The following is an 11,779-nucleotide window of genomic DNA, read 5'->3' on the forward strand; positions in this document are numbered from 1 at the left end:
GTAGGGGGCCCGGAAGTTTGGCACCCACAGCAAAGCCTGAAGCGGCAGCCTGCCCATGCACAGATCGCGGGGTTGGGGGAGCACATCCCCCTCATGCTTGCCCAGAGTGCACGCAGTGGTGGGAGCTGCCCTTCCCTCGTCCCTGTGTCCCCCAAATGAGCCACTCGTGGCTGCGTCCTGCACCCCGACCTGACTGGGCAGCGCCTGTTGGCACCCCTTTTGCTTCACCCATCCCCGTTTGCTATGGCACTGGCTGGGACTGCAGGGTGGTGACAGTGTGGGGCCATGTGGGGAGTGGATCATGGTTCTGCCCTGGGCTCAGGCCCTGGACCTGCACCATCACTGCCCTGAGATCCCAGGCACCCATCCTGCTCCTGGATGTTGCTCCCCACCCACCCATGGCCCTATCCCATTTGCCTGGCCAAGCACATCCTGACTACGGGGATCCTGGGCCAATCTCCATGGAAACCCCTCCTACCCACCCACTTGTTCAGTCCAGTACCCCCGGACCAGTCTAAGAATATGCCACTTAGGGAGCTTTTGTGAGCTGTTGCGGGCTGTGGGGATTCTCAGCAAAACTCCCCTAAGTAACCCTCCAGTCCAAATAATTGCCCACCCCTATTCTACAGGTATGGCTTTTCGAACTCCATGATATAAACAAGCCATGATTGGGATTCATTCCTGACTCTGCTTCTCCAGACCTCACCTTGCCACAGTCATGTCATGTCATCTGTGTGCCTCACATCAAAGTCCCTTCACCAACTTGCATGTAATTGTTACAAACAAAATTGACTGATTGGATCATAGGACTTTCTCAGCATATATTAATGACCTGCTTTTCTGTCACTGCAGTGGCAGGACATGAACAGTGCCCTTTTCTTCCCTGCTTTTCCCTATGGCCTGCTATAGGATGTTCTTGCTGTTTTGTGCATTGTGCCTTGTAGCCATGTGTGATGATTCAAAGTAGCGATTTGGGGGGTTCCTTGGGTAAGTGGTTGCCTGCAAATGCAGGAGACTGGATTCAGTGGTCCAGCTGACCTATTCTCATCCTGTGTTCTTATCTTTACCAGACCCTCAGGTCCTCCAACAGTGGTGAGAGCCACCAAAGTCACAATAAGAAACTTGGGTCAGTTGAATTCTACCAAAACAGAGAGAGATCATGAATCAGTTTTATAACACTTGATGCTAAATTTACAGGTCACATAATGGGCCGTCTTCTAGGATCCTAGGTCCTCTGACCAAATGTGAAAAAAGTAAGTTAATTTAACTGCATTATAATCAATATTAATAGAAAGTGATTAGAAAACAATGATAATATGAGTTGAGCATTAGTCATGATGAGCACGTAAGCATGTTATCTCAAGGTTAAAGAAGGGCAGGTTATCTGCTCCATGGTAACTGTCCATGTACATGCTTCTATCCTCAATAAATGAAAACTAAGTTGCCTTAGCTTAGCCCTCAACAGCAGACGTATAAGCTGCCATGATATTGTTTTCATTTACTACAGGGTAAAAGCCGGCACACGGGCAGACATTGCTGAGTGGCAGATTCATTGTACAGAGCCTTTCCTCCTTTACTTTGTAGTAACTTTTTCACATGCCAATAACTTTATATATGCTAAGGTTCCCAGGATCCATCTCCAAAGTACTTCACAGCTCTCACCTGCAGGAATTCATCCACTGGCTGCTGGTACTTCCCCTCCATCTCACTGATCAGATCACTGAGATAGGAGATCTCCTTAGAGAGTATGGTGACATTTTCAATCTGTGTCTTCACCACCTCCTTCTCCAGCTCTCCTAGCTGGGCCAGCAGGAGCTGTTCTTGTTGCTGCAGAAACTGGTGCAGTCTCTGAAATTCGGATGCAATCTTCCTTCTAACCGTTTTTGTCTGTTCCTGTAGTGAGTGGATGGAAAGAGAAAGGACAGGTCAGAGACATGGGAAGGCAAGGACCTTTTTACTGAGCTCTATCTGCAGCAGGGAGGATTTCTCCAAAACCCTTAGAAAGTCCATTTTAATTAAGTTTAGTTGAATGAGATGTTTTTGGTGGACCAATTCTACAAGTACTTCCAGATTGTCCATAATAAAAGTCACATTTACCCATACTTCAGTAATACTCCCAAAGTATCTCTTTGATGTTCTCATTGTCACTGTCCTCATTGGGTGTTATTGGGGTGGTGTCAGTGTTGAGATCTGAGACTGCTGTGCTGCCAAGCAGTCACAGCCAGGAGATGCCAACACCAATCTTGTCTTAAGGAATGACCACAGGCTCCATTAGGTGGGAAAGCCTGGAGCAGGTCTATTCTCTACAAGGTGTGGCCCCAACACACCTGTGATCTGATAGACAAGGTGTTAAAGCATGTATGCCTATAACAAGGTATTAGCACAACACAAAGCAGGCTCCCCTAGGCCAATACGAAGTTCCCATACTTTCTAATTCTCCTTTCATATAGTGATCAAAATTACATATTACATACCACCAATATCTTGAATATTTTGAGCCTCTCTGTGCCATGGGCATGTTCCACATACCGATCTGGGTGTTCCCATTCCAGCCTTATCATCTTTGTACTGAACTATTCTACATCTTATACAGTCATCTCCTGCCAAGAGTGCCCATCTGACTCACGGTTCAGGTTTTGCTTATGTAAAAAAATTATGCATCAGTCAGGTTCACTAATCAGGCCTACACTGGCCAATGTTTTAGCAAAGCTTTGTGTAAGCAGGAGGTTGGGTTCCACTTGCGTTTGGCATTTCATCCCTTGGCTCTCTTCAGCATTCCTTCAATTCCTGAACTGGTGGCAAGTTTTAGGTAGTACAGTGGCATCTCTGCTGACTCTTTCCTCTGTCCTAGTTAGATAAACAAGCTTTAGGATGTTTTGATGAAATGCCTATTATGGATCCCCAAACTTCTGAGGAAATATCTGTCTCCTGCTTTCTCATATTCAGGGCATGGGAGTAGACAGTATCTGTCCCAGCTACTGCTTACTCTGTCCCAGTTTTCATCCTTAGCGTGTGGTCACTGATTGTGGATTTGGTGAGAAGCTGCTTCAATTCATGCCACTGTGGTGGGGTAGATGTTAGTGGGACATTTCTGTGTTGAGCTCTGGGGCAGTCTGGCTCATAGCGGTTTGATTTAGTCTTCCCAATAGTGCTGCATTAGGTGCTGTTCTAGAATCCAGTCCATTATTATTCATTCTTTTGGCCAAAGAATGACACTGACCTAACAGTATTGAAACCTACCCCCAAGTCTCTGCTGGTCAATAAAAGTAGGCACTTACCAGATAATGCTGGCTTTTCATCTCTCTGGTAGCTTTTAATCCCAACAGCTTTAGTCTCTTTTCCTTCAGAATCTGTAGTTGGATCTGGATTTGTTCCTGGGCATAGAAAAATGGTCTGAATAAGATTTAAAAGTATGTGGTGGGGAAGGCATAATTGTTTTTTCTGTAAATCTCTGAAAAGTAGCTAGCAATAAATATAAATTGTCAGGAATGAAGTGTGGAAAATTGATAGGGGAAACTGTACATATCAGGGGAAAATGTCACAGATGGGATGAAAGAAAAATCAGAAATTTTTTTTTGAGGATATTAGAAAAAGAAAAAGCTTATGGGCCTATGATTATGGGCATTTGATTATGCTTATGGGCATTTGATTATGCTGTGAATCAGGATCCAGAACAGGCCAAAGTATTCAACAAGTATTTCCTTTGAAGAGAAACAGGCTGATGTAGTTGTATCACATGGGAATAAAGAGGTGCTTTCCAGTCCTCTGTTATTGCCAGGTCCTCTCTTGCAGATGTTTCTGTTAGTTTCTGTTTGGATGAAGTTCTTTCTGAACAACAGTCTTCTCCATTAGGCTGTCTACAGCGGCCGGGACAACGGAATATAAGCCTTGAATGTGATGCAGTACCAACCAGACACAATACGATCTTGGGATACATAAAAAGCAGAGTAGTAAGTAGAGGTGAAAAAGCAATTTTACCTCTAAATATGATATTGGTGAAACTGATACTCAAATCCTGAAAGATTTTTTAATTCAATTCTGATGCCCACATTTTAAAAGAATTTATTGAAATATTGGACAGATTATAGAAAAAGACCACAAAAATAGTTTTGGTCTGGAAAAAAAATGCCTTACAGGGAGAGATTTAAGGCTTCTGATGTGTTTAGCTTAGTGATTCTCAACCAGGGTGGCATGACACCCTGGAGTGCTGGGAAATCGTTTTAAGAGTGCCACAGGATGTTGTGCAACATTAATTTGTGAATCACATGTAGATGTTTGCATACCTAACAGTGCTAAACCCAGACATTTCAAATATGAATCCACAATGTCAACAACACTCCTACCTGTTGTGGTCTTTCTGGGTTCTTTGCAACAGAAAAATTACTCTATTTTTCTGCAGTCAAAAACTGAGTGAAAGCTAAGTGCTGGTATTTTCCGAGGGGTGACCTGAGTCTAAAAATGGTGGAGATCCACTAGTTGGGCTTATTTTTAAAAAGACTTGAAAGGTATCAGTGTGGATATACCTTTGCAGAGTTTATAGCATGTAAAGGACTCTGAAATCACAGAAAGGCATAACATAAATGAATAGCTGGAAGAGAAATCTTGATAAATTCAAATTAGAAATAAGAAACAAAATATTAAACAGTAAATAGCCTGAGTACAAATTACCAAAGGAAATGGTGTATTCGCCATGTCCTCATGCTGAAGCTGGATGCCTTTCTAGATTAGCAATCAGAACTCATAGCAGAGATAATATCTTTTATTAGACCAACAAGATTTTTGCAAAAACATTTCTTTAATTGCAAGCTTTGGGTAACAAACACCCTTCATCAGGCATTGGAGAAAAGATTGTAAAAGTTCTCCTGGGTAGAAATGAAAGTTCATGTTTCATAGGATTTCACAGAGGAGACAATAGATGGAAAACTCCTCTGGGCAGTCAAAAAGCCTGAAAGCTTTTAATTAAAAGAGATTTCTTTGCAAAAATCTTGTTGGGCTAATAAAAGATATCATCTCTGATGTAATCTTTTTATGTAATCTTTTTTATGGTATATCTAGCTTTTGCAAACTATATCTAACTAAATACTTAAGGCAACTTGCAGATGCTGGGAGGGGTGTGGTATGTGTGTGTTAAGAGATGCTTGCAGAGCACAGCGTGTGGGATGCGGAGGATTCCTGGAATGCCTCCCTAACACCAGCAGGATAATGTCTCCCTGACACCTGTAAGATAGCAAGAAGTTCAGAAAAAGGTCTCATTATAATGCTAAAAATCACACCCCTGGGCAGAGCAAAAGTATGTTAATGAAACATATATGTATGTAAATGAATTACATGGCTAAAACATAGGTATAGAGACATGCTCAGTAGAGAATGTCTTATGTCAGTGGCTTGTAACCAATCACTGAGCGATACACTTGCAAACATATGTATAAAAGGTACCCAAAGGTAGAAACCGGTGTGCTTGTTTTGCGAACGATCGCCAAGCACCCCTCTCTGCGCAGACTTGAAACAATAAAGATTAAGTTGGATCCTCCACCCCTGTGTGTTCATTGCCAATAGCGCACCGGGCACGAACTCACACTGTCCGTTGGGGACAACATCTCTACTATGAGTCCTGATTGCCTTTTCCTCTAGACCAATACAGCTACAACCTGGATATCTTTCTAGATTAGCTGAACACAAGTGATTGGTCTTGGTACAGGAAGAACTGGATGGAGTTTCCCTCTAAGGGATGAGGTACAGGAGGGGAAGCCTGAATCTTTGTCCTATGGAATCAAGAAGAAAATAACAGTTAAAGTATTAAAAAAAAAATAGTACCAACTCTGGCACTAGACAGAGATTTCTTACCTTGTATTCCTGGGCAGCTTCCTCTATGGGGGCCACAGCGTGAGATCGGTGAATCCTGGACTCCCTGCAGATCAGACAGATGGGGGTTTGGTCCTCCTGACAGAAGAGTTTCAGAGCCTCCTGGTGCTTCTCACACATCATTTCCACTCCTGCTGATTTTCCTCCCTGTAACCTGAGCCGCTTGGCAATTTCTGCAACATTTGCCAGCTCCCTGTTGGGCCTGATCATTCTCTTCTGGGCAGTTCCTCTGCATTGAGGGCAGGAGAATTTTCTTTCTGATTTCCCTGAGCAGCGGGTAATGCAGTCTCGGCAGAAATTGTGCCCACAATCGATGGACACCGGGTCACTGAAATAATCCAGACAGATGGAACAAGATGCTTCTCTTTGGAGGCTTTCTATGGGATCTTCTGCAGCCATGGCTGCCTGCAAAGAGAATGACACAGTTGGTTTCACTTTTCTGTTCACCCTTCAGTGACAAATGGGTGTTTCCCAGTCTGAATAACCTCACATTCTGAGCTGGAAATACTTGTGCATGAGCACTACAGCCTGTTGGGTGTTGGGAACGTTAGTTGTCTCTGCGCAGGGCACAAGTTGCAATTCCCATTTGAAAAGTGAGTCAGTGGGACTTCATTACCTAAGCCACATGAGCACTCTTGCAATGGTCTGTGACATACTCCTGACAACTAGAACAACATTGCTTCATCTGGGAGATTTTCAGCTGGGTTCCCCATAGCCACAGCTACCTATAATACAAGCAGCTTCCCTGTGTTTAGAAATATGCTCAACGTACAGCAAAAAATGGCCTTTGCTGGGCTCGTCTCAATTCACTGCCTGAGCTACAATGCTTGACTGAGCCCTTGGGATCTCCAAGAGATGTGCAGCCTTTTCGAATGAGCTAAACAAAGTTTCAGGACTTTTTTTTTTTTCTAATATAGGCCTGGCCAATGATTCATGCACTCTACCATTCTAGCTCCTGTTCTAGTCATGAATCATTGTTAATCATATTCTGGTGGCCCCCATCTGTTTCCTGTTCAACTTTTGCGTGTGCACCCCCTGGAAATGCTAGCTGTGAAACCGGAAGTGCTGGTGGAAGCACAATTTGAGTTTTGCTGCTGGTGATTTTGGGCTTGGCGATCGGCTGCTGGGGGACCCACCTCCCCGGTTGGTGATCTGGTGCCCCCCAGACTCCATTCTCCCATGGGATGGGATGGAGGATGTTTGCTGGTTGGCTGGTTGTAGGGCCATTTATGGTTGTAGACTGACTCACGGATTTGGACTTAATTTGGCTGATTTGTCTTGGAACACAAAAAATTTCATTAAAAAAAAAGTCACAAAATAATCTCAGAGATTTCAAACAGGAATCCAGTGTCAAAAGCATTCAGAACTGTTGTGGCCTTTTGGAGTTCTTTTTGCAATAGAAAAAAAGTTCTATTATTTTTGTGGATTTGAAAAATGAGTGAAAACTAAGAACAGGAATTTTCTAGGGGGTGCCTCGAGTCTACCGAGGGGGGTCTTGGGTCCAAAAGGATTGAGAACCAATGGCTCAGGGTGTCTGACAATAAAATCTGCAATGGGGAATTGTACTCTTTCTGACATTCCTGGCATGAGAAATGGGAAAGATAAAAGGACCATTTACAATGAATTGCCCATCCCACCCCCATCTTCCATCAATGCAATGCTGTTCTTCAAAGCTGGGGCCCCTTTGCACAACAGATAACATGGCTGCAGTAGCCTGCTACAAGCTCCCATCTCTATGAGGGCTTTAATCAGCCTCTGGCTCTGTACCCTGACCACATGCCCTTCCAGCCCTTCCTTGCTCTACCCTGTGGCTGCAGAGCTCGCCCCAGCTCCTGCTGCTACCCCATGAGTTGTGCACAGACCTGAACTTGGCTGTAGTGTCCCTCAGTCATAATCTGCTCAGCCTGCAGTCTCCCTACAGGCTTCTTTGCTGCTCCTGGCTCACTATGTGGCTCCATGCTTCACCAAAGCAAGTTAATTCCTGGATCAGGACCTTTCAGTGGAAAAGGATATGCCTGTATAGTATAGCCACCCTGCTGAAAGGTGGGGTCACTGGGAAGTGGGCTGGTGGGTGATGATGGAGTCCTGGTTAACACATTCATCATCACAGATGGTTTTCTGAAACAGTGCCACCACCCAGATCAGCCGTGGCTTAGTGAAGATCTAGTTTAAATGTGAGGATGATGAGAATTTGGCCTTGTAGGATTCCTACTTGAACAAGTCAGCATTTTGCATTGGAGTCTATTTTTTCCAATGAAAAATGGTCCTTTAACCTTTCATGAAAGCTTTTAACCTTTATATATATATTTTTTTAATTTTAGGTTTTTCATCAAGAACGTATTATCTACAGTGTTTTCCTCTTCTTTCCAGTGACCCTTTTCTTTTCTTTTTTTTGAAACACTGAATAAAAATGATGAACAAATGCATGAACTCTGAGATTGGTGGTTTTTCAAAATTTCCTTCCCACCTCCTTCAAGCTGGCAAAATTAATCTCCGCCACTACTTTTCTGAAGTTGGAGAAATTTTGTAAAATTAACATTGCAGAAGAAGGGGTGGGAGAAAAGGGTTAAAAACACTGAACATGTGGACATTCTTCTTTTTTGTGGGGGGAAGGTTACCGGGGAAAAAGGAAAATGGATGTGGGGGGAACGTTAGAGAACAATTTTTTAAAAATCAAGAAAATATTTAAAAAACCAGAAAATAATCCAACATTCATCTCTGAGCTCTTTGGTATTTTTAAACTTGTCTTGGTTTCTTTTTTGATTAGGATCTAGTAGCGTGATATAGCAAACTCTGATAACCTTGAAGAGATGGATTTTAACTAGATTGTATATGGATATTCTGCGTGTTGTCTGTTTGTGTATGCATGTGTGTATTGTGTGAAGTTTCTCCCTTTAATCATCCCTTGCAGACTGGGTAGACAGATCTGTAGCTCCCATGCCTACAGAAAAACAGGGAGTATTTTCCTACCAATTAAACATGAACTTTCCTCTTTTCCACTGCTTTTGAAGCATGCTTTATATTTTATTCCAGAGGCTTTAAAACAGTACAGCTTTAACTACATGCTCATTTTTTACAGCCCACTTCATTTCTGAAATCAATTTTCTCTAAAGGACAATTGATGGAGAGATGAAGATGACTGTTACTACAATCATTATCCTTGCTTTTGTTGCTGCTGGTGGTGCTCCAAGTTGAGCATAGATTTTTGACTGGGGGAATTTTTCATGGTTCTCAGTACCCGAATGATTACATTTCATAGCAGAGGCTGGAGTGATGACTCAATCCCGTTTAGTTAATCAGTACTAACCAGCAAGGGAAACACACTTTTGTTGAAGATGACACAAAGATGAGAAATGAAAGTAGCCACATGAGCCCCCCTACTGGGAACCTGGCCTTGCCGAAGGGCCTCTAGTCTAGAGCCAGGCTTCTGACTCCCTCTGCTTGGACATGCTCACAGCCCCTGGACTGCACTGCACTGCAGTGTACACTGAACCTGTTGTATGCAGTGCTGGGGGGATCAGAAACATTTTTCCTTGCAAGAGACCACCCATGAGAGAGACTTCAGGCTGAATATGCTGTTGGTATTTATATATGAGGAGTTGAATTTATACGTGAGATGCTGCAGAAGAACACAGGAAAATGAAAAAGCAGGTCAAACTCACAGCTGTGACAAACCTCAGGTTCACTAAGTTCACATGCTTCCTGTTGAAGCCTGCCCAGGGTTACATGGTGTGGGTTAAAAGCAGCTATACTTCAAAGCAACGTGCCTGTACAACCTGGTTCCTTCCTTCCTGGGCTGTCTATGTAGCTCTACACAAAACAAAGCTTTATTACAAAGAGGCAAATGTTGAAACTCAGGAATCTTACAGCTCTTAATGTGTTTTGAACTAAACACTTTTTAAATCCTTTTTGGTTTTTTTTACTATATTGAAAACTTTTTTCTTTTTTTTTTGGAAAGGGGAACTCAGATGGGTCCAAATTCATATGAACTATATAAAGAGGGGTAATTATTCATTAGGAGTTAGTCTGGACTAAAATGCATGAACTTTTAATTAGTTTTATAATGATGGCATATTTAGCAGGAAATGGAATAATACCACCTTAGATGCTAATCCTAGTATAGTTCAGTATTATGATGCAAACTTTAGAGTGGTGCTATAGCTCAACTTTCAATCAAGGAAATATCATCATAATCAAGGAAATATTGTCATAATGCAGGGGAACTAAGAAACAGGTTTGCAGAGGTATTCAGAGGCATAAAGGTACAGTTGGTACCTAGTGAGATTTTCTGAGAACTACCTAAGTGTGCCCCAATTCCCATTAATTTCAAATGAGGAACTTTAAAAAAGTCCTCTGCAAACCAGAATCTAAAAGGGACATAGGTGCCTAAAACAGGACTTCAAGCTCCTATGTCCAAAATTACAATTAATAAACAAAAATAATCCTGACCAACAGCTGCCTAATCCTGAGGGCACCTTTTAGTTTGCTAGGCAGCTCCCTTGTTGATCACAATGTTTCTTAGCTTCCTGCATTTGCACTTCTCTGTGTATGTGAAAAATGGTGTCAGCCTGAGGGATTAGGTGCTGATCTCCTGCCTAAGATCCCTGAAGATCCAGACACTTGGCAGGTCAGTGTCTGGGTAGATCTAACTCCTTTGAGGGCTTCACTAGGCTGCAGGTGTAGTAAATCCTGCCCTGTGTTTGCAGCATCTGTGGGTGCGGCATTTTCAGAGCCATTTGGACAGAGACATACTGTACTGCCTCTGTGGTTTAAACCAGCCTTGAGAGGCCCAGTTTTATAGACATGGTTTGGGCATGAACTTTTTCAGCATGAATGGTTATCTGTGACCTCCAGATTTAAAACTATTGATCTCTGCTGTTTGTGCTAAATAATAATACCTATCTGGTCTATGAATACACTTAATAGCTTCTGGCCAGAAGCGGACAGAGGTAGTTAGCTGTGTTAGTCTGAAGTCAGTCAGAAGGCAGGGTAGTATGTTTTTTTTTCACCAGAGAAAATGGAACAAAATTCATTGTACACTCTTACTGGCTGTTCTCCAGTTTTAACATTTCCAGTTACAGTACCTTGTCATAGAGCAGAAGTAGCAGCTGCTCAGTCAAAAAAAAAGACAAGTAAGGAACAGCAACAATTATGGAGTGTGGAAATCAATGGGTTTGCAAACAGTGCCAATAAATTAATAGCAGCAGCAATAGTAATAATGATGATGATGATGATGTCAAGTCAGTCCCAAGGCCACCTTTGGGTGAGTGGCTCCATACCAGCTATGGGCTGCCCAGAGGAGTTTTCCAGCTATGACTCCTCTGTGAAATCCTTTTGAGTCTTCCTGGCAATGAATAAGAAACACAACTTTCACAGACTCCAAGCTTATCAAAGGCAAAGGAGGAAAATAACCACGCCAGCAGTTGATTGGTGCTGGCAGGCGCTGAAGGGCGTTCTTGTGCAAAGGGAGTTTCTTTGCCGCTGCGTTTGTGCAGCACCGAGTACAGGCTGCTCCTACCCAGAATCAGGAGCTGTCCAAGAGACCGAATCCCAGTTTGATCAGATGGTGAAAAAGGATGCAGGCTCTGAAGGGTTACAGGCCTCGCTGCAGGCTCTGACGATAGCACACATCTGACTCATTCAGGCTCAGCAAATAACAGGAGACAGGTCCTGGAAGGGAAATAATTTACAAGCCTTTGCTGCTGCCAGCCTGCCTGCTTTTTTTGGGACATCAGGAAGAGAAACCTGCTTTGTCATATTCCCTTCAAGGATCTGTGGTCCTTTACTAAGTTTCACCCATTGAAGTGTTTTTGCTTTATGTTTCTGGATTATTTCAGAGACCTGGTGCCTGTCCAACTGTGGGCACAATTTGTACCAAGTTTGCATTGCCCAGTGCTGGGAGAAATCAGCTACAGCC

At 43.0% G+C, this 11,779-nt stretch overlaps 1 protein-coding gene across 1 annotated transcript in view; it reads right to left on the reverse strand.

Annotated features, from left to right (window-relative positions):
- The window catches only part of LOC102373870 (zinc finger protein RFP-like), a 15,443-nt gene extending 4,419 nt beyond the window's left edge, over window positions 1-11,024 (reverse strand). Inside the window, exons 1-4 of the mRNA XM_006037792.3 lie at window positions 10,947-11,024; window positions 5,845-6,267; window positions 3,279-3,374; window positions 1,663-1,893 (exon numbers count right to left, since the gene is read on the reverse strand). Coding sequence (XP_006037854.2) covers window positions 1,663-1,893; window positions 3,279-3,374; window positions 5,845-6,261 — 744 coding nt within the window. The 5' untranslated portion in view covers window positions 6,262-6,267; window positions 10,947-11,024. The remainder of the gene's footprint in view (window positions 1-1,662; window positions 1,894-3,278; window positions 3,375-5,844; window positions 6,268-10,946) is intronic.
- Between the last annotated feature and the right edge of the window lie 755 nt (window positions 11,025-11,779).

The sequence above is a fragment of the Alligator sinensis genome, unplaced genomic scaffold (genome assembly GCF_000455745.1).
Source record: "Alligator sinensis unplaced genomic scaffold, ASM45574v1 scaffold779_1, whole genome shotgun sequence".
NCBI classification, from domain to species: domain Eukaryota; kingdom Metazoa; phylum Chordata; order Crocodylia; family Alligatoridae; genus Alligator; species Alligator sinensis.